The 23,772-nt window shown below is 43.9% G+C and overlaps 1 protein-coding gene across 1 annotated transcript in view; it reads right to left on the reverse strand.

Annotated features, from left to right (window-relative positions):
* The window catches only part of MCCC2 (methylcrotonyl-CoA carboxylase subunit 2), a 195,081-nt gene that overhangs the window by 158,230 nt on the left and 13,079 nt on the right, over window positions 1–23,772 (reverse strand). The window contains exons 2-5 of the mRNA XM_082275349.1: window positions 22,508–22,574; window positions 17,026–17,110; window positions 8,283–8,384; window positions 5,068–5,195 (exon numbers count right to left, since the gene is read on the reverse strand). Coding sequence (XP_082131475.1) covers window positions 5,068–5,195; window positions 8,283–8,384; window positions 17,026–17,110; window positions 22,508–22,574 — 382 coding nt within the window. The remainder of the gene's footprint in view (window positions 1–5,067; window positions 5,196–8,282; window positions 8,385–17,025; window positions 17,111–22,507; window positions 22,575–23,772) is intronic.

The raw sequence follows: 23,772 nt of genomic DNA on the forward strand, positions 1-23,772 counted from the left end.
CATCCATACATGTGAGTATACACAGTGCAGCACACATACAGCTCAGTACACCATCCATACATGTCAGTATACACAGTGCAGCACACATACAGCTCAGTACACCGTCCATACATGTCAGTATACACAGTGCAGTACACATACAGCTCCTTACACCGTCCATACATGTCAGTATACACAGTGCAGCACACATACAGCTCAGTACACCGTCCATACATGTCAGTATACACACAGTGCAGTACACATACAGCTCCTTACACCGTCCATACATGTCAGTATACACAGTGCAGCACACATACAGCTCAGTACACCGTCCATACAAGTCAGTATACACACAGTGCAGCACACATACAGCTCAGTACACCGTCCATACATGTCAGTATACACACAGTGCAGCACACATACAGCTCAGTACACCATCCATACATGTCAGTATACACAGTGCTTCACACATATAGTTCAGTACACCATCCATACATGTGAGTATACACAATGCAGCACACATACAGCTCAGTACACCATCCATACATACATGTCAGTATACACAGTGCTTCACACATACAGCTCAGTACACCGTCCATACATGTCAGTATACACACAGTGCAGCACACATACAGCTCAGTACACCATCCATACATACATGTCAGTATACACACAGTGCAGCACACATACAGCTCAGTACACCATCCATACATACATGTCAGTATACACACAGTGCAGCACACATACAGCTCAGTACACCATCCATACATACATGTCAGTATACACAGTGCAGCACACATACAGCTCAGTACACCATCCATACATGTGAGTATACACAGTGCAGCACACATACAGCTCAGTACACCATCCATACATGTGAGTATACACAGTGCAGCACACATACAGCTCAGTACACCATTCATACATTTAAGTATACACAGTGCAGCACACATACAGCTCAGTACACCGTCCATACATGTTAGTATACACAGTGCAGCACACATACAGCTCAGTACACCATCCATACATGTCAGTATACACACAATGCTGCACACATACAGCTCAGTACACCCTCCATACATGTCAGTATACACAGTGCAGCACACATACAGCTCAGTACACCGTCTATACATGTCAGTATACACACAGTGCAGCACACATACAGCTCAGTACACCATCCATACATGTCAGGAAGTGCTTGAGAACCTTTTAATGTGAATGTGTGCGGAGCAATGCCTCATGGGACATGAAGTCATGGGCAGGAAGTGGGTGGTTCTAAAGGCAGAGAAGAATCAGGGCTGCTCAGTGCAAAACCATTACACAGAGCAGGCAAGTATAAAATGTTTGTGGTTTAAAAAAAAAAAAAATCACTTTAAAGACTCTGTGCAGGGAAGATCAGCATCTGAACCCAGAGAAGGTGGAGGCTGATAGACTGGAGGTAATATAAGGCATTACAATTACATTTAAAGTAAACTTTTACCAGTATTGTGCATTATATTTAAAATGATCATATCCATGAAAAAAATATAAGTCTCAGCTTTTAGTACTACTTTAATATTAAAGATTTAGGTCACCCTTCATATAGCTTCAGGTCTGACTCCTAGTTAAAATGCCCATATATCTTACTTCTGGGTGCATTTATTATATACCTGATATAAGTACCATATATTATTACTTTCACTGTATAAATGAATTCCTTATAGTAGCGATTATCTGTTCTTTTTGTACTATAAAGGGCTAATTTAAGTTAAATGGAGAAGCTGCAGAAAAGCATGTAGTGTGTTTTTGCCATGATTTGTGTTTTTCTTAATCTGCCCAACAACAAATTGGCCAAAAAAAAAGCATTAAACATGCAAATCTCAGCAAAATTCCGTGTGCAAAAAAGCACAAAACACACAGCGAAAAGCAATGCAGAAACAGATCAAAAGCAAACTGCAAAGGTGTGAACCGAGGCTTATGCTGGCCATACACATATCGATTCTCACACGAGAATATTCATACGAAAAATCCTTGTACATTCGCGGAATAAAAGAATGTCGTTTGAAAATTTCACTTGCTTTAAACATTCAGGTTTAAAATGCATGTAACTTATGAATGAAAACCACATACACAGTCTGAAAATTCCTTTGACCAAAAAGTTTTCTATTCTGCGCCTTTGAATTTTCCCGTCACTGTGGTCGAATAGGAACGTCAATTTGACCACACTAACGATTAAAAAAATCGAACGAACGTTCTTAAAATTTAATTTTTTTTGAAGGAAGACATTGTTTTTGTATGGCCAGCATAAGTGACTGCAGGCACAGGTAGCTTTTATTAAGCCAGCTGCCTATTACAGGCGAGTCTGTCATACAGAATATATTACAGTTCTGTCTGAAAATCAGCAAAATTGTCTTTAAATTTTATTTTATTTTTTTAAATAAAAAATTTGATCTCTGAGTCTGATGATATTTACCAGATTCAACCTCTAATAGTATATACAGAATATTTCTTCTGTCTCTTATTTTCAGAGTGGATAAGAAAATTTGCTCCCTAACCAAATAGTTGGTTATTTATATTTACCGCTGCATATACAGTGCATCCGGAAAGTATTCACAGCGCTTCACTTTTCCAACATTTTGTTATGTTACAGCCTTATTCCAAAATGGATTAAATTCTTTATTTTCCTCAAAATTCTACAAACAATACCACATAATCATAACGTCAAAGAAGTTTGTTTGAAATCTTTGCAAATTTATTAAAAGTAAAAAATGAAAAAAGCATACGTTCACAAGTACTTTTTGCACAATTGGTGGAGTTCTGCAGAGATGGCTGTTCTTCTGGAAGGTTCTCCTCTCTCTACAAATAAATGCTGGAGCTCTGTCAGAGTGACCATCGTGTTCTTGGTCACCTCCCTGAATAAGGCCTTTTTCCCCCGATCGCTCAGTTTGGCTGGGCGACTCGATCTAGGAGGAGGCCTGGTGATTTCAAACTTCTTTCATTTAAGGATGGAGGCCACTGAGCTCATTGGGACCTTCAATGCTGCAGAAATTTTTCTGTACCCTTCCCCAGATCTGTGCCTTGATACAATCCTGTCTCGGAGCTCTACAGACAATAGCTTGGACTTCATGGCTTGGTTTGTACTCTGACATGCACTTTTAACTGTGGGACCTTATATATACACAGGTGTGTGCCTTTCCAAATCGTGTCCAATCAACTGAATTTACCACAGGTGGACTCCAATCAAGTTGTAGAAACATCTCAAGGATGATTAGTGGAAACAGAATGCACCTGAGCTCAAGTTCGAGTGTCATGCCAAAGCCTGTGAATACTTATGTTCATGTGATTTGTTTTGTTTTGATTTTTAACCACTTGCCGACCGCCGCAAGTACATATACTGCCGCGGTTAGCCCCTCACAGGCAAAGTGACGTATGGGTACGTCACAAGCCCGTGAGGCTCTGGGGAGCGAGCGCGCGCCGCCGGAGGCACGCTCGCGGTCATGGACCCCCCCCGCGCGTGTGACCGGCGGACCCGATGTCCGCCGGTCACTCGGCGATCGTCGGTGGAGAGGGAGAAAGGCAGGCGGCTAGTGTAAACAAGCCGCCTGTCATTCTCCCCTGTGTAGAAACAATGATCATACGGTTCTACTATGTAGGACCGTTGATCATTGTTCCTACAGCTCAAGCCACAGCTAATCACAGTTAGAATCATGCCCCTAGGGACACACACAGCCCCTCCCTCTCAAATAAAGTTAACCCCTTCACTGCCAGTGTCATTTTACAGTAACAGTGCATATGTATAGCACTGATTACTGTAGAAATTTCACTGGTAACCCCAAAAGTGTCAAAAATGTCAGTCAAGGGTCCGATCTGTCCGCCGCAATGTCACAGTACCGCAAAAAATCGCAGATCGCCGCCATTACGCGTTAAAAAAAAACAACAAAAATGACAAAAACCTTTCCCTTTATTAGTAATATAAAAATAACTTTTGCGCAAACCAATCAAAATACGCTTTTTGCGATTAATTTTTACCAAACATATGTAGCATAAAACAAATTGGCCGAAAATGTTAAAAAATGTAGATTTTTACATTTTTTTGGGGGAATTTCATATAAAAAATGTGAAAAATATTGTTATTTTTGCAAAATTGACGCTCTTTTTTTGTTTATAGCGCATGATCAAAAAAATCACACAGGTGATCAAATACCACCAAAAGAAAGCTCTGTTTGTGGGAAAAAAAGGACGTCAAATTCGTTTAGGTACAGCGTCGCACGACCGCGCAATTGTCCGTTAAAGTCACGCAGTGCCGAATCGCAAAATACCCCCTGGTCAGGAAGGGGGTAAAATCTTCCGGGGCTTAAGTGGTTAATACATTTGCAAAGATTTCAAACAAAGTTCTTTCACATTGTCATTATGGGGTATTGTTTGTAGAATTTTGAGGAAAATAATTAATTTAATCCATTATTTGAATACGGCTGTAACATAACAAAATGTGGAAAAAGTGAAGCGCTGTGAATACATTTCGGATGCGCTGTATGCTTATATATAAGCATACACCTAAAGATACTTCATTTTTAGGGGTACTTCTATTTGTAAAAAGAAATACTCCATAATGAGTTAAAGTTTTATCAATTACCAAACTGTACAGGGATAGGTATGGGTTTTACCTTTTATAAGAGATAAAAGGATGAATACCAATAGATGGTTTTTTGATAAAGTTTATACAGACACTGCTTTCAGTTATAAATTGGTATTCTTAATCACTTCCTTTAAGAGATGCTTTAGATTCCTTTAGGGTTCTCTTTTCTTCCGTCTATGCCTGCTTACACCCAGAAATCTGGTCCAACGGGTGACACAGTAAAAAGAAGAACAGCTGAATTAGATCTCGTCAGGTCACTTCATTTCCAATTCCAGACCACAAATACTTCTATTGGGAGAACACATGGTACACAGAGAAAAGCTATCTTGACCTTTAAAAAACCAAAAGTCATCCAAACTCAAAATGTTACATTTTTGGAGAGACATAATGGTTAAATTTTATTTTTCTAAATCTTTTAACTCATTATTAAAATTTTTGCTGCTGCAGTAAGAAACTATAAATCTAAATCTTACCCAGATATACACACGGGAGATGATTCTGCATTGCAATCTCTTGTGCTCGGAGGTGCTTCTTTACTGTGATGGGGTAGTAGCTTCCACCTTTCACAGTTGCATCATTAGCTACAATCAGACACTCTATCCTGCAAAAGGATGGAACACAGTCAATAAGTGAAGTTTATTATAAAAAAAAAAAAAAAAAAAAAAAAAAAAAAAAAACACACACACATTTATATTGAATCCTCAAAAACCTGCTCCTGTCATTAAACAGTTAGAAGACTGTCAAGGAATTAGCATGCAACTTGTAAATCAGAAGAAGACAGCCCTCCTTAGAAAGGAGGATGTCTTTTTCCGATTTACTGCAGAACAGATTTCACCTAACATCATAATCTTTCACCTCTAGACTTTAAAACCAGATTCACTATTTAGGTTACTATTTAGGTGCTTCGATTAGTTATGTGTTGGCCTACACCAAGCAACCTCAATCATCAGCTCTATTAATATTTATAAAATCTGTGCATGTGATCATAGCCAAGTGAAGGCATTTTTAGTTAATAAAGATTTTGAGTGTCACAGACCTAGGTCTAGGCATTGTCATTTTAGACAATGGAGTGCTTCTAACCTTGTGGTAGCAGTTTGGGGGAGGCCCTTTTCTGTTCTAGCATGACTGAGCCATGGACATGGTTTGATGATTGGCACAGGAAAGGAACAACTTAGTATGCTGTGCTGCTGACAAGCAGAAGTAAGGGAAACATGGACAGAAGAGTGGTGGGAATGGCATTTACCGAAACTGTTTCCCTGTAGTTCCCCCCTGCAGCAGCTGAAAGACGAGGAGAAGGAAAGGAGGAGAAGCGGGCTTTTAGCTGCTGCAGGGGGCAACTACAGGGGATGCATCGGTTCAAATAAATTCTGTCCCCTCCCCCATTCTTTCTGCAAAGATTCCCCTTCATTCTGCTGCCCTGCCCCCATCCCCCTCGCAGCACTTCCCACTTGCCCTCCTCTCTTTCCCGTCAGCTGCTGCAGTTTACCAGCCCCTTCCTTTTCTGCAAGAACTCAGTGAGTGATCAGTACTGATCACTCACTTTGTTCATTCATAACTGAAGCACAGTTAACTGTGTTTACTATGCTTCAGTTTGCGAGCAGGGAGACTGTGAAAAACTCTTCCTGTTCATCCATTCTGTGCAGCTGAGGCTGCAGAGATAGAGATTGAGGAAACATTAGCCAGTATGCTGGGTAGTCTGCAGCCCTCCCACATTTTTATGAGCTCCAACCTTTCTATCTTCAAGTCCTGCCACCCCCTCTCCACCTCACACACGCCAAAAATACACACTGACTCCAGCTGATGGTCTAGGCAACCTGCAGCCTTCCCCCACCTCCAATCTCTTGCTGCAGACAACGGTCCTCAGGTCCTGGCAGCTGCTCTTCTCCACCTCACACTGATTCCATGCCTGAGGCTGGGTGTCAGCGATGTTAGCTGTCAGCCACCTGCAGAGTGGGAATCCTCCTTTCTATGTGTGACTGCACTCTAATTCGTTCTGTGCTGTGCAGGTTGGAGAACGATCACAATGGCAATGCACATAGACTCTGAACTAACACTGTTGGGTTGGAGGGGGTGTGGCAGTTTGTGTACAGGGATATGCAGAGCAACACACAGTATTCACTGGGGCTGGTCGGCACAAAGCTGATGTAGCGCTAACCCTGAAGGAGCCGCTTGGCAATTTGGGTTCTCGGTTCTGCGTCTTAACTCAAAGAACCACCTCGGCCGTTCTGAGACATGTGGTTGAATGAGAGTTACTGTAAGCACTTAAAGGATGACTAGTGTGGATACCTTTAACTCGACTGTGAATTAGTAACAGGAAAGAGACACAAGACTGTTTAGTGGGAAATTAACTCAATATATTGGTATGGGTTAGAGTGAATGCTTGTTTGAGCCTAAATTAAAACATAGATAGAAGTCTCAGACACAGTCTGCTAGACAGTATAATCAATACGCCAAGATAACGTAGAATAGAGTTCTGTACCACTGGACTGGAATTAACTCATGAATTGCCAATAGTTAGCAATAAACAGTGCATATACAGTAAGCGACAACTGCAATGTGAATAAAAATACAATACCTACTCTAGAGTGAACTGTAGGAGAATGGCTAGGATATGGTGCAATGTTCCCTGAGAAGTATCTCTTAGCATAAGCAATACGTTAAGGTCTCTGCGTAGCAGCTTTAAAGGGGCACTCTTTAGACCCAACTCTTCAGCCGGCTAGCATCGGGGCCAAACTGTATCATAATGCACATGAGAATAGTCTCAGTCAAGCCTGTAGGCAGCAATAAGGCTACTAGATGGCTGTATAGTTAGTTCCTAATGGTCTTAGTCTCTCTAACAGCAGATAGTAAATCCCCACAGCAGCAGTTCATTAATCCCAACATATTACAACTTACCATTCAGTCATACACAGCGATTAGTCCAATCTCTGCTCTGCACCTAGGTGACTGTTTGTTGGCACCCCCAAATTCTGCACTCCAAATCCCACTCAGGCCGCCGATATGTAGCAGTGATGCTGCACACTGTACAGTGATTTGCACTCTCTAGTCCCCCTCACAGCAAGAGGAAGCCTGTCCTCTATAGCCTGAGAAAATGCAGATCTTTCCCCTCCTCGTGGCAATTTCCCTCCGGGAATACAGTTCAAAAGCTCTTGATTGCATTAGAGTCTCGGTCCTCTAGACTACAGTTCCCACAGTGCAGTGCTTCCTGATTAAGTCTATTAAACTCTTTCTGCTCAGCAGCTCCCTCCTCTCACTAATAACAAGTTCAGCACTGCAGGGAAGCAGCTACAGAAAGCAGCAGCAGCCAGTGTTTCTCATGCTCTCCATTCTTAGCCAAGCTTGACTACATTGACAACAGGAGATACAGGCATGCCCGACATCTGCATGGCATTCTGTATCTCCTAGCAGAGATCTCAGGGGCACAAACTGACCATGCTGGGATGGATTTGCTTCCATGCCTGGCGTGGTCACTTTGAAACAGGAACCACAGGGAACCGGCAGGATCACCAGATATTTAGCAGTCACCTAGAAAATGAAAACCTTACAGCTACATGTACCAACAAGTAATGTATGTAACAAACTAAATACATATAGATTTTTTTTTATTTTTTAGGGTAACCTACACTTTAAAGGCAAACTTTTCAGCAATAATGACAATGTGTTACATACACTCTTGAGACCATCTTACCCAGATACGCGACCAACACCAGTGATGACACCTCCAGCTGGAACCTCCTCACTACCATATAACTCGTAACCAGCAAACTGGGAGAATTCCAGGAAAGGGGATCTGAAAAAAAAAATTACTGCTTTAATTTCAAGCAAAATAATTTATTGCAAACCAAAATAAAACTACTACTTTGAAAGGAAAATGGCTTGGTTATTAAAGCCAAAAAAAAAAAATAATATTATATATATATATATATATATATATATATATATATATATATATATATATATATATATATATATATATATATATAGAGTGAGAAAATGCTTGTGAGCCCTTATTTGGATTTCTTGGATCATTGCTACCTGTATGTGATCCGATCCAAATCGAATGCTGGCCATAGATGGATCAGATCTTGGCTGGTTCAGCTTGGACTGGCCGAGATTCAATCCATTTACTGTACCAAAGTCGATTCAATGATCAACTTGGGTACAACTAGCATTTCAAATTTTTAGTATGGAAATTGCCAGCAGGAGGGATTCCCCCATCAACACTGACTGTGTTGATATGGGAATCAAGTGATTTTCTTCCCAGCAAAATCACATAATCGATGGCCTATGGCCAATCTGCATTTAAAAATTGTCGAACAAATTGCAGAATAATGTTCCTCAATGTAAAATGACAAAGACTTTACATACAACATCATCCACAGTAAATAATATCATCAAAAGATTCAGGGAATCAGGAGAAATTTCTGGCAAGACCTAAATGCAATATTGGATGCCTGTGGTCTTTGGGCCCTCAGATGGAACTGCATTTAAAACAAGCATGATTCTGTGATGGACATCACTGCATGGGTTCAGGAATATTTCCAAACACATTTCGCCGTTGTTGGCCAAGTTAAGAAATGTAGCTTATCCTACATAAATCGGCAAACAGCCGCCCCACCAAAAAAATGCAAAGTAAAGCTCAATCTTGCAAAGAAAAAGCCACATCTAAACATGATCTAGAAACGCCACCGTCTTCTCTGGGCCAAAGCTCACTTTAACTGGTCTGTTGATAAGTGGGAAAGTGTTTTGTGGTCAGGCGAATCAAAAATTGAAATTTTTTTTACAACCATGGGCACCGCATTCTCTGAACTAAATAGGAGGGGGACCTTCCAACTTATCATAGGCCCTCAGTTCAAAAAACCTGCATCTCGGATAGTATGGGGGTGCATTAGTGCGTAAGGAATGGGCAGCTTAAACATCTGGAAAGACATTCTTAGTGCTGAAAGATATATCCAGGTTTTAGAGCATCATACAGTATTCTCCCATACAGACATCTTTTTAAGGGAAAGCCTTGCATATTTCAGCAGGACAATGCTAAACTGCACGATACATCTATGACAACAGTATGTTTTTTTAGTAGAAGTTTCCAACTGCGTAACTGGCCTGCCTGTGGACATTTCACCAATTTAAAATATTTGGCGCACCTTGAAATGAAAAATACAACAAAGAAGACCCAGGAATGTTGAGCAGTTAGAATCCTATATCAGGCAAAAATTGGACAACACTCTCCCAAAACTCCAGAAACAGGTCTCCTCGGTACCCAGATGTGATGTTAAAGAGGGGATGCTTTCCACCAGTGTTAATTTTGGCAGCAAATTTCAATTTAGTCTTAGTCTTAGGACTAAAATGGCATTTTAGTTTTAGTCCCATTTTAGTCTTGTGCAAGTGTTTTAGTTTTAGTCGTATTTAGTCGACTAAAACTCCAGTACATTTTAGTCGACTAAAACAGCTTACATTAAACTCATTTTAGTCATCTAAATGGTCATGGTCAGGTCAGAGAGGAGGCCTGTAATGCTGCTGCCTGCAGTGAGTGCACACAGTGCTGCTTAGAGTGCTGGATGGGGGTCTCAAGTTTAAGGGTGGTCTCTGGTCTGACTCTGAACTGAAGTTGTTGAACAGGATGGGCCGGGCAGGCCTCAGCGGCCTATATGCACGCACACAGTCCTGGATGGATGGCGGAATGCCAGTGGTGACTGGTGAGTGGTCTGAGGGGACTCAGGGAGGCAGTAATAGCTGGCCTGGCTGTTAACTCACAGTGGGTGCTCTGCTCTGGATGTGGTGGTGGCCGGGTGCCAGTGCCGTGTGATGAGTCAGGCCTGGCGCGTCTGGCTGTAGTGCTGCAGCTGCAGTGCTCTGGTGAGGTCAGGTGACTGGTCTCGAGTTGACTCTCTTGTAGAAGTCCACTCCTCACGTCGGACGTCACGGGGCACGCCACGCCAGACGCCACACAGGGGGAGCTCCATGAAAACCGGAAGTTGGGTAAACGTCCCTGCCTCACATTCTCGTTTAGTTTTCGTTCGTTAACGAAAACAGATTTGATTTTCGTTATAGTTGTCACCATTTGACGAAAATGTGCTATACTTTGCGTCTCGTTTTCGTCAGTTGAAAAATGCCGGTGACGAAAAAGTTTTCATTGACTAAATTAACACTGCTGTAAACTCCATTGGCTGTAATGTCATTGCACATATTACCTGAATATATTACCAACATTAAATATTAGGGAAAAATATAAGAAAAGCCTTTTTCTTAATTGTTTAGTTTTCAGCAGCTTAGTAGATGCTCCTTACTTATGCGTATGCGGTGGTGCAATACATGTTTAAACTTTAATGTGCTATTATTGGATGGAATTGTGTTGCCGATATAGAAATGGCCAGCAGAGGAGTGTTAATTTTGATGATGTCAATTTTTTTATGTAGTTTTAGTTATAGTCTTATGACTAAAATGCCATTTTCGTTTTGGTCGTATTTTAGTCACCTGAATTGTTTTAGTTTTAGTCGTGTTTTAGTCGACTAAAATTTGTAATTTAGTCGAGGAAAACATTTTAGTCGGTTTTAGTCGACGAAATTAACACTGCTTTCCACAAAGTGTGGGATCTGTGGCTTGAAGCTATGGACACTGTCAATGACCAAACTAATGCCGATGTTAATGTGCCTTAATCCACTTTATAGCCTGTTTCATTATGTGTGTGGTCATGTGGGATGCTAGTGCCTCTTGGTGCCCATTGGACCTGCATTGTTTTTACGTGCATTAGAGTATCGGTAGGATGTCTGAGTTATGCACATGATCTCTTAAGCAGCAGCCATTGTTGGGGGGGTTGGTGGTTCTAGGCTAACTCTGTTCTTTTGTTGTTATTTTTTAGTTTTTATGTGTTGTTGAGCCTGGGTATGCCCACGCGGCTATGTTTTGTACCTTGTTTTTTATTTTTTTTAAATACAATAAACAGAATAAAAAAAAAAAAAAAAAAAGAGGGGATGCTACACCCTGGTAAACATGGCTCTATCCCAACTGTTTTTAAAGCGTGTTGCGGCTATCAATTTTAAAATTACCTAAATTTTTATTTCCTTAAAAACGGTACATTTTCTCATGGTAAATATTTGATATGATTTCTACCGTATATGCTGGTGTATAAGATGACATTTTAAAGAGGTTGTAAACACAGTTACATTTTTTATTATTTTTTACAAGCTGAAAAAGAAACACATAATGAGCTAGTATGCATCGCATACTAGCTCATTATGAAATACTTACCTTAGAATGAGCCCCCGCCGTGCCGTCCGCTCACCTCTATGACGGGCGACATGTCCAGTCGCCCGTCTTCCGGGATCGCGGCATCCGGCCATCTGATTGGCCGGAGCCGCGGTGACGTCACTCCCGCGCGCGGGAGCCGACAGTCACGGCACGGTCTCTGAAGAAACGGCACCAGCGGCCGTTCCTCCAGAGCGCATGCGCCAGTGACGTCACTGGCTGCATGTAAGGTAAATATCTCCTAAACGGTACATGTTTAGGAGATATTTACAGTACCTATAGGTAAGCCTTATCATAGGCTTACCTATAGGTAAAAGTGTCAGAGGAGGGTTTACTTCCTCTTTAACCTTAAAAACATTCCCCCAAAAATCTGGGGTTGTCTTATACGCAGAGTATAAAATGTGAACCTCAAGAGAACTCCAGGTTTAGGACTACTTTACATAAGTTTGTTTGGGTCAAGCAGGCCCAAAACAAACTTCCCTAAACTATCAGCTCACTGGATGTGCGGTAATACTGTATATACCGTAGCTTCGGCTACTTTGACGTTAAATACCGGGGTTATGGCAGCAAATAGCTGCCATAACCCCGGTATTTTCTTACAGGGCGGGAGGTAATCTTTCACATAAAAGTGGTCCCAGTGGTGGATTCGCCGCAGGATCACTTTTATGGGAGGCCGGAGAGGTTGCCTCTGAAAGGGGGTAGTCTTATACGGCGAGTATAGCCCAAAATCTAGGTTTTAACTGGAGAATTAGGGGGTCGTCTTATACACCCAGTCGCCATATATGCCGGCATATACGGTATTTTCTAATGTGAATAAAATATGGCTTTATGAGATTTCTAATCATTGCAAAAAATTAACTGTAAAGTCTTTATCGTCCTCAGCTTTGTGCAACCTCTAACAAATCATTGTGGAACTTGCACAGCCTTTTTTTCCCCTTGCTCCTGACCTAAAGGAGCAGCAGTGGAGGAGCAGCAGAGGAGTGAAGGGGAGGTACAATCATCTAAAGATGTATGTACATGCCAAGGAAATTGTTGGCTTTAAACATATTTGAACCGGCAAACAATGCCTACACATAAAGGTATACTTGAACAAACAAAAATGAACAAGGTATATTTACTTTCCAAATTAACAAAAATGCAGATTTGTCACATGGGGAAAAAGGTAAGTACACCCCTACTTTTACCACCACTTCCAATTCATAAAATTAGAATTCAGTGTTCCAGATTAGGTGCCAATGATTAGAACCTCCTTAAGTTGTATGCAGGCAGAACCTGTCTTATTTAAAGTGATTATAAAGCTTTGATTTGTTTACATTAAAATAAACATGTCATACTTACCTGCTCTAGGCAATTGTTTTGCACAGAGAAACTCAGGTCCTCTCCTTCTGGGGTACCACACTGATGATCCTGGCTCCTCCTCTTTGGGGAATGCCCCCATAGGAAGCTGGCTTTCTATGGGGGCACTTGTGCATGCTCGATCCAGAGCTATGCTGGCTGCATCTATAGACACAGACAGCATGGCTTGACCACGCCCACTGCTCCCTAAGCACAGAATTGAATTGACAGCAGCAGTAGCCAATGGCTCCTGCTGCTATCAATCTGCCCTGAGAGGGTGAGAAAACAGAGAGAACCGCTGCTCTTGTGCACAGCTCTGGATCGAGATAAGGCTCAGGTAAGTACAGTGGGGTGAGGGGTCCTGTGGCACGGAAGGTTATTTACATTAATGAATGGATAAAGGATCAGTGGACCCCCTCTGGCCTAGACCAGGGGACCGCTTGCCTGCTGGGGACACAGATAGTTCTACCAAGGTTATGAATCCCCAGCCAGGTAATTGCCACACTGCGGAGCACCCACACACACAACTACACTGCACTCCCTGAGCTACACCCTGCTCGCAAGGGTACACCAACAACCACAACAAACATGGGAATACAAAGGGAAAAACAAAAACAGATACCCAGCACCCACACCAAGTGGCCCGAGAAGGTACAGGGGAGGAGGAGGGTGTGCACTCACATCATATTCGATTAGAAAGGGGTTCTTTCCCAGTAAAAGAACTCCCCTCAGGTGAAGCTGGGGTGCTGTCTGCCTAAAGGACACTGTTACAGACCAGCCATATGCACCCCTCCCATGAGGAAAACTCACAGACTGCCCGACATCCTTTGAGTTGTCGCAGCCAATCGAGTGCACAGTTGGAGGCTTTAACTAAGCTTAACTGAGGTGACTAATGGATCTATACTATCCAGCCTGACGCCCAGCTCCATTGGGATGACTAGTTAGGACTGCCCAAAGGCAGTGCTGTGTTCTTTTTTCTGCCTAGTGTCCTACTCCTGAAGGTGGTGCTATAAAGCCACTGCTGTCTAAAAAACATTGGAACAAAATTGCAGTTTGCCATTTAACATATGAGTAAAGACCAGGCCTCCTGCAATAATGTTCTGAGAATTTAACAATAAACAGAGCTGGTCAAAGTAACAGGACACGTTTGCCACAAAATGAAGATGGTATTTCAGGGCAAAAAACCTTGCACCAACTGTGAAGCATGAGTTGGAAATGTTATGGTTTGGGGTTGTGTTGTTGCTTCAGCGCCTGTGCAGCTTGCAGTCATCAAGTAAACCATACATTCTGAATCATATCAAAGTATGCTTAATGAGAATGTGAAGCCATCAAAAGTTAAAATTGAATCAGAAATGAACTTTTAACCCAACAATGATCTGAAGGACACTAAAAAACCCTTTATAGAATGGCTCAAAAAGAAGAAATAGAGCGTTATGGACTTCCACAGTCAAAGCCCTGATTTATTCCTATTGAAATGTCATGCGGGATTTTGAAAAATTTCAATGTCCGAGACCAGTGGGCAGGTATACAAAATGCAAAGAAAGTCGTTAATTGCTTTAGGGGCAATACCATCTTTTGATGGCAAACGTGTACATACTTTTTCCACTGTACATCTGTTGAAATTTTTGTTGTATAAATGACTGAAAAGTTAAATGTTCCTTGTGTTCTTTTTCAAGTATATTACGTATCTGTAGGCATGGTTTAAATAAAGATCTAATGTTTCCGCTAAAAAAGTCAACAATTTCTTTGACTAATTATGAGCTGAGGGGAAGCTTAAAGTGGAACTAAACTCTGAGCATCACAATTTGAAAACGCTATTTCATTTGTTGTAAATATTCAAATCAAGCTCACCTATCCATCCAGGTCTCAATGCTTTATTTTGTTGAGAAATCACTTTGAAAAACAAACTCCTACAGTAGCATTTTTCGCACTGGCCATCTTGATTGTAAAAGGCAGATGATTCATGGATTCTTCTAGAATCTGCCGTTAGCTCAGGCATACAGACAGGAGGGTGTGCTTAGCTGTGAAAGCCCCTCCTCCAGATGGTAGAAAAAAAATGCCATGAAGACTCCTGGCATGGTTGACATGATTTTGGCCTAGGCCAGAACCCAGCCGAATATAACAAAAAAAAAAAAACAACTTTAAACAAATAAATATAAAATAACCTAATATCTGTTTACTAGTGCTAGCAGCAAAATGGTTTAACCACTTCCCGCCCGCCCTATAGACAAATGACGGCGGGAATGTGGTTGAGTTATCCTGACCGGACGTCATATGACGGCGGCAGGATAACTCCGCTCTGGGCGCCCCCCGGGGGCGCGCAGAGCGGCGATCGGTGATGCGAGGTGTCAGTCTGACACCCTGCATCTCCGATCTCGGTAAAGAGCCTCTGACGGAGGCTCTTTACCATGTGATCAGCCGTGTCCAATCACGGCTGGTCACATAGTAAATAGGAACAGCCGTTGATCGGCTTTCCTTAGTTCGTGCCTGACAGGCACGAGTAAAGGAGCGCCGATCGGCGGCTCCCCTGACAGGGGGGGGGGGGTCGGCACTGGTAATCAGATCATTGATTACCAGTGCAGACCCTCGGGGGGGGGGATGCCACTAGATCCACCAGGGATGCCCACTATGACCCCAGGGATGCCCACTATGACCCCAGGGATGCCCACTATGGCCACCAGGGATGGCAATCAGGGCTCAGGGAGCCCCCCATTGCCCACCCCATCAGTGCTGCCCACCAGTGCCCTCCCTATCAGTGCTGCCCACAAGTGCCCATCATTGCCATCCTTAAGTGTCGCCCACCAGTGCCCATTATTGCCCACCGGTGCCGCCTATCAGTGCCCATTAGTGCCCATCAGTGCCGCCCGTCAGTGCCGATCAGTGCCCATCAGTGCCGCCTATCAGTGCCCATTAGTGCCCGTCAGTACCACCTATCAGTGCCCGTCAGTGCCACCTATCAGTGCCCATCAGTGCCACCTATCAGTGCCCGTAAGTGCCGCCTATCAGTGCCCAGCAGTGCCGCCTATCAGTGCCCACCAATGCTGCATATCAGTGCCACATATCAGTGCCTATCAGTGCCGCATATCAGTGCCACCATATCAGTGCCACCCCATCAGTGCCACCCCATCAGTGCCACCCCATCAGTGCCACCCCATCAGTGCCTCCTCATCAGTGCCTCCTCATCAGTGCCTCCTCATCAGTGCCTGTCAGTGCAGTCTCATCAGTGCTCATCAGTGCAGGAAAAAAATTATTTATTTACAAAATTGTATAACATAAACAAAATTTTTATTTTTTTTTTTTTAAACTTTTCGGTCTTTTTTTATTTGTTTAGCAAAAAGTAAAAATCGCACAGGTGATCAAATACCACCAAAAGAAAGCTCTGTTTGTGGGGGGAAAATGACATAAATTTGGTGTAGGTACAGTGTTGCATGACCGCGCAATTGTCATTCAAAATGCAACAGCGCTAAAAGGGGAAAATTGGCCTGGGCGGGAAGGGAGGGAAGTGCCCGGTATTAAAGTGGTTAAAATAGGTAATGCACTTTGAGAGAGTTTAGTTCTACTTTAAGGGACCCTGTTATTTTTCCCTGCATGAACAAAGTAAAGGGTGACTTGAATGCTACTATTAACAATTAGCACAACTTCAATATCTCTATAAATTACCACTCGCATATTCTCAACTATTGTTCGATCATTTTTTTTTTTTTACCGGACTACAAATTAGGGACCCAAAGAAACCTAGCAAACATTAGGCTGACTTACAGCCAACTCCCCAAAAAGAAAAAAAAAAAAAAGACTATGAAAAGCATCAGACCCTGTAATGAAATAAAGATATAACAAACAGATATCCATACCCAGGATCTATAAGCCTGTCGATCCTCTCTCTTGGAAGCAGTTTACCTCTTGAAGTATGGAGTGATCGGGCCTTCTCTCCTCCCCCTGTAACAAGGTTATAGGTTTAGTAATAATCTAGGATTGTGTATAGAACAGCCTTTCAACCTTTTTACCCCAGATGAACCCCTAAAATCAATTTGAGGTTTCAAGGAACCCATAAAGTATTACTAAAGGCAGACATTTTTTTTTTTAGTTTTGGATAGAGTGGAGCAGGATTAGAAACCCGGTCAGTTTTTATTGCTGTCTGGGCCCCCGTTAAGGACATACACCCTCTCTATTTGTCCTGTTCACCATTATTATTGAGAGTAAAAAAGTAAGAAAATCCCAAATTTTGGGTTGTCCCCAGAAAAGTAATAGAGGGGAAATTTTCCAATGAGGACACTAGTTCTGATGATCTGGGGGTCCCCAAGTAATTCCCTTAATTTGCAGAAGTTTCCTCTCACTTCCTGTTTGGCTATGGGGCAGGAAGTGAATGGAAATCTCCTCAATGGGACACAGATGGCGAAAAAAAAATCCGACAGGGGTTTATTACCCTCTTTTGCAGTGTCAGAAGAACTACAACTCCAGAGAGGGGTGGGTGCTGTGCCTTTCAATGAACATCAAAGAAATGGAGTTTACGGTAAGTCACAAATCCCATTTTCTCGTTCGTTCATTGACAGACATAGCTCCTGATCTGTTATATATGAGGGGTTGGAACAGCGAAACATAAATTCCCATGCCTAAACTATAGCCAAACAGGTAAACAGACAGAAGCTCAACCAAAACAACCGGAGCCCACCTGAAAAGAACAATACACCCTCAAAAAGGACCAGGTCCTCTAAACAGCAGCCTGCAAAACTTTGCAGCCAAAGAAAACATCTGCAGATGCCAACACATCCCCTTTATGGAACTTTGTGAAATTGTACACCAACAACCAGGTGGCCTCCTTGCAAACCTGTGTCACTGACGCCTGATGACGGAAGGCCCAGGAGGGACTAAGTGCCCGAGTAGAGTGCGTCTTGACAGGGAAAGGAGGAACCTGACACCTGATGGAATAGGCCTGAATATCCGTCTGTCTGATCTATTTGGAATTGGTCGCAGAGGAAGCGGACAACCCTTTCCGAGGCCGATCCTTGAGCACAAATAGGGAGTCTTACTTCCAAAAAGACTTTGTAGCTGCCAGGTACACCCGAATTGCCCTCATCCAAGGCATGGAAGGCAATTTCCTTTGTATGTTTTGGCCTGGGGCACAGGGAAGGCAACACAAGGTCTTCATTCAAACGAAAATCAGAGACAACCTTAGGGACGAACGATGGACAGGGGCGAAGAACCACCTTATCTCTGTGAATCACCAAGTAAGGGGAATGACAGGATAACGCTGCCAATTCCGACACCCTGCACGCAGAGGTGATAGCCACCAAAAAAGCCACCTTCTGAGACAGCGTATGCAAGGGAATCTCCCGAAGATTCTCAAAGGGAGGCTTCTGGAGGATCGAAAGCACCAAATTGAGGTCCCCAGGCAGCAACGGAGACCACACTGGAGGAACCAAATGTTGAACACCCTGAAGAAAGGTATGCACCAGGGAGTGTGTGGCCAAGGGTCACTGGAAGAAGACTGCCAAAGCCGGCACCTGGCCCTTTATGGTACTCAAGGCCAATTTCTATTCAACCCCTCGTTGAAGGAAGGTCAAGATCCGAGCCACCGAGAAGAAGCGATGATGAACCTCAAGAGACTCACACCACGCAATGTACGTCTTTCATGTACGATGGTAGATCTTCCTATAAGTAGATTTCCTAGCTTTTAACAGCGTTGGAATCAGACTCAGATAAACCTCTATCCATCAGAAACTGGCGTTCAACAGCCAAGCAGTCAAAGCCAGCGACTGTAAAGCAGGATGGGAGATTGGTCCTTGGGACAGCAGATCCTCCATGAGAGGAAGCTTCCAGCCACACCAGATCGGCGTACCAAGTCAGGCGAGGCCAGTCTGGAGCCACTAAGATGACCCGCATCCCTTCTGCCTTGATCCTGCGTAGAAGTCTTGGCAGAAGCTTGAGAGGAGGGAAGAGTAAACCAGATGATACTGACCTTACGGGGCCACCAGCGCATCTGTGGCATCCGGCAGAGGATCCCGTGACCAAGCCACAAACCTCTGCACCTTTCTGTTCAGCCAAGACGCCAACAGTACCACCTGGGGGATGCCCCACTGGAGACACAAATGATCAAACACCGCCAGATGAAGGGACCACTCCCCCTTGGTCCAACGCCTGTCAACTGAGTAATCCGCCTGCCAGTTTTCCACCCCGGAAATGTGTACGGCGGAGGGGGCTGGAACGAACCGTTCTGCCCATCTTAGAATGCCGCTTACCTCCAGAGCTACCAGGACACTTCTTGTGCCCCCTTAGTGATTGACATAAGCCACTGCCGTGGCATTGTCGGATTGAATGCGCACTGGACAGCCCTGAAGACGATCCGTCCAATGGTCCAGGCACAGTCTGATCGCTCGGAGTTCCAAGACATTGATCGGTAGTCTGGAGTCTTCTAGTGTCCAGATCCCCAAGCAGAATTTTTTGCAGAGGACGCCTCCCCAGCCGGACAGGCTGGCATCCGTGGTGACCACTGTCCAATACAAGGGGAGGAATGATTTGCCCAGCCGAAGCGCAGGAGAACAAAGCCACCAAATCAGGGACTCCTTCATTTCACAGCTCAGTCGGATCTGATTGTCCAGAGACTGCAGAGTCTTGTCCCATTTGGCCAGAATCTCCCTTTGCAGGGACCTCGTATGGAACTGTGCAAACGGAACCGCCTCGAAGGTGGGCCAGTGCCGCATGCAAGTCCAGAGGGATGATCATCTGCTGGGCAGAAGGAGACGAATTGCAGCCTGCAATTTCTGGAGCTTGTCCAGAGGAAGGAGCACTCTAACTAAGGCTGAGTCCAGAGTCAGGCCCAGATAATCCAGCTTTGTGGACGGAACCAGCGCAGACTTCTGAAAATCCAGAATCCAGCCGAACTCCTTCAGAGTTCATATGGTGATTTCCGGGTTTTCCACTAGAGCAGTAGGAGACTCCGCTCACAGGAGGACGACATAGTACAAGCAGGACAAGTAGCCCAGTACCGCGATCCCCCGTTGGCGTAACAATGCTAGCACCGGGGCTAACACTTTTGTAAAGACCAAAGGAGCAGAGGCAAGACCAAAGGGTAACGCAGCAAACTGATAATGCTCCTCTCCCACGGAAAAGTGGAGAAAGCGCTTGTGACCGGTACATATCGAAATTGAAGGTAAGCACACTGTTGGGACTGCACTGATGATCAGGTCACTGATTATCAATGCCCTGATTATCAGTGTAGATGTCCTTTTAACACAAGCCGGTTATCAGCTCTTCTCTCCTCGCACTGTCAGTGAGAGGAAAGGAATGTTGATAACTGGGTTGTTTTTACATCGTGATCAGCTGTCATTGGACGCAGCTGATCATGTGATTGTCCCTTTACCCCGATCTGTAATAAGCTGTGTCCTAAGAATGCAGCGATCATAAAGCATGCTGCCTGCACAATCATAGGAGGAGGACGTCCATGGAAACCCTCCCGCCAAAGTAAGCCCACGATGTAGCCGTCTTTCGGCTATAGTGGGTGGGAACTGGTTAACCACTTTACGACCGGCTCACGAGGATTTACTGCGGCACTCTGCCGCTTACAGGCAAAGCGACGTAGACCTACGTCGCTCTCCCACGAGCCTGCAGGGGGCAAGCGCACGTGTGACCGGCAGTTCAGATGGCTGCCGGCCACTCGATCTCCCGCAGGAGAGGGAGAAAGACAGACAGCTGATGTAAACACGGCCGTCTGTCATTCTCCCTGAAGTGATCACAGAGGCTATGCGATCCTGCTATATAGGATCGCATGTCTCTGTGGTTACTTCACTAGCCACTCCCCCTGACAGTTAGAATCACGCCCCTAGGGACACACTTAACCCCTTGATCACCAATAAAGTTAACCCCTTCCCTGCCAGTGTCATTTTTACAGTAACAGTGCATATTTATAGTACTGATTACTGTAGTAATGTTACTGGTACCCCCAAAAGTGTCAAAAATGTAATTCAGGGGTCCGATCTATCCACTGCAATGTCGCAGTCCAGCAAAAAAAAAAAAAAAAAAAAAAAAAAAAAATCGCAGATCCCTGCCATTACTTGTTTAAAAAAAAAAACAATAAAATGACATAAATCTTTCCCGTAGTCAGTAAGCGTAATAACTTTTGCGCAAACCAATCAAAATACGCTTATTGCGATTTTTTTTTTTACCAAAAATATGTACCAGAAAACAAATTGGCCTAAAATGTTATAAAATTTTGATTTTTACATTTTTTTTTGAGAATTTCATATAAAAAAAAAAAATGTGAAAAATATTGTTATTTTTTAAAAATTGTCACTCTTTTTTTGGTTATAGCGCAAAAAGTAAAAATTGCACAGGTGATCAAATACCACCAAAAGAAAGCTCTGTTTGTGGGAAAAAAAGGATGTTAATTTAATTTGGGCACAGCGTCGCACGACCGCGCAATTGTCCCTTAAAGTCACACAGTGCCGAATCGCAAAAGAGGGCCTGGTCTTTGAGCAGCCAAATCCTCCGGGGCTAAAATGGTTAAAGTGTACCTTCCTAAAATAGTGACTTAAAAAAAAATGCTAGAGACTAGCACCCATTCACACAATAGCATAGTGAGGCTAAGCGTTAAAGCAGAGTTCCACCTAAAAAACTAAAAAATACATAAAAATACCCCTGGGACAGTCAGGGCTAGTGCATTCCACAATGGATAGCCTCTGAACTGTCCCGGGTTGCACTTACCTGCAAGAAGAAATGCTTACCTTGAAAATGTCTTCTCCAGCGCTGCTATCTCAGGTGTGGGCAGCTTGAAGCCAGCGCGATCCTCTTCTGCGTCCTCCTCCGTCTTTTTCCGTCTCACGATGCACTGCACTGGCCCCGCCGTCACCTCCGGGTCTGCAGCGTCATCCCTGCACAGCTTCTGGGCATGCCCAGAAGCTGTTTAGCAAGGTAGGATGGCGCCTGCACCGGAACTGACGTCGGGACCGGTGCAGGCGCATTGATTCCTGGGAGCGATGACGTTCAGCTCCCAGGAATCATTGCAAGCCAGGCAGTGACAACTCGCCGTGGCCGCCGAGGGGAGGAAGAGGATGTAAGGTAAGTATATTATTTTCTAAACAAGGTAAGTAAAAAAAAAAAAAACATTGCGATTATCCATTTGTTTTTCAGGTGACCCGGACCAAGAAGATGGAACAAACTTTCATTTTCGGGTGGAACTCCGCTTTAAGCGTTTTTTCATTTCAATGGCCAGAATAAATTAAGTTAAATTTACAAAAGCCCCAGTGTGCATGAGGCCTAATGGTACTCATTTGACGCACATAATGTCTTTACCATGCATATCCCACCCTGGTGTATAGTGGAGCCACAATTATTACTTACCAAGACGTATCTTTTCTGTCCTTTGCTTGAGTTCAGTTACTAATGCTTTCATTCTCTCATAGCTTTCCTATGGATATCAAATACAAAGTACAGGATTAATTTATGACTTTACACACTTTATATAGCACTGCATGTAAGAACTACATTCTCAGGACACACACGTCATGGGACAGCAGGCAAGAATTTTACTCCCAACATAAATATTTATAAAATCAATATAATTTAATAAAATAATATATATACAGTATATGTAGTAGGATTTTCAGGCATTGGGCCTGCCATGGTCACTGGTAACTAGGGATGCACCGAAATTTCAGCCACCGAAATTATCGGCCGAAAATGAGCCTCATCTCATTTCGGCCGATAATGGGTTAACATTGCCGAAAATAAATATGGCCGCCGTGGGGAAGGAGGAGGGCGCGGCGCGGTTTTAAAAAGTCCCGCCTCTGGCCGGCCGTCCGCCTCTTAATGACGTCCCTACTACGATCTGTGCATTATGAATGGACATACCAGGTGGGGGGGTGGGGCGAGCGGCCGCTATAGATAGAACTATGTGAATTATCCCTGTCAGCTCAGCGCGACTATGTGTGAATGAGAACTGACCTGACACCGGGCGGGGGGGCGGGGGGAGCGGCCGCTATTAGCTGTAACTATGTGAGCGCTTCACTTCCCTGACAGGCATGTATCTCCTCTGACAAGGAAGAGAAGCTCTCACATAGTTACAGCTAATAGCGGCCGCTCCGCCCGCCCCCCCGCCCGGTGTCAGGTCAGTTCTGTTCTCATTCACACATAGTCGTGCTGAGCTGACAGTGAAGGATCACATTAGTTCTATCTATAGCGGCCGATCGCCCCGCCCCCCCCCCCCCCCCCCCCGGCCTGGTATGTCCATTCATAATGCACAGATCGTAGTAGGGACGTCATTGAGAGGCGGTGCCGCCGGCCAGAGGCAGGACTGTTGAATGAAGGACACCCGAGGAGGGGGACGCTGAGGCAGTGGGGGTGGGGGGGAGATGGGGGAGAGCCGAGGCAGCTTACCAATGGTATTTGTATTATGAAGCATGAGGGGTTAATGTATTGTCACTGTTGGTCACTCATCTATTAGTGATCGTCCAGTGGCAGGTAATTAACCCTTTTGTGCTGCATTAGTGCAACCAGTATCAGTGTTAATTAACACTGGTTGCACTAATGCAGCACAAAGGGGTTAATTACCTGCCACTGGTCGATCACTAATAGATGAGTGACCAGCAGTGACAATACATTAACCC

The sequence above is a fragment of the Pelophylax lessonae genome (assembly GCF_965119305.1).
Source record: "Pelophylax lessonae genome assembly, chromosome: 1".
NCBI lineage: Eukaryota > Metazoa > Chordata > Amphibia > Anura > Ranidae > Pelophylax > Pelophylax lessonae.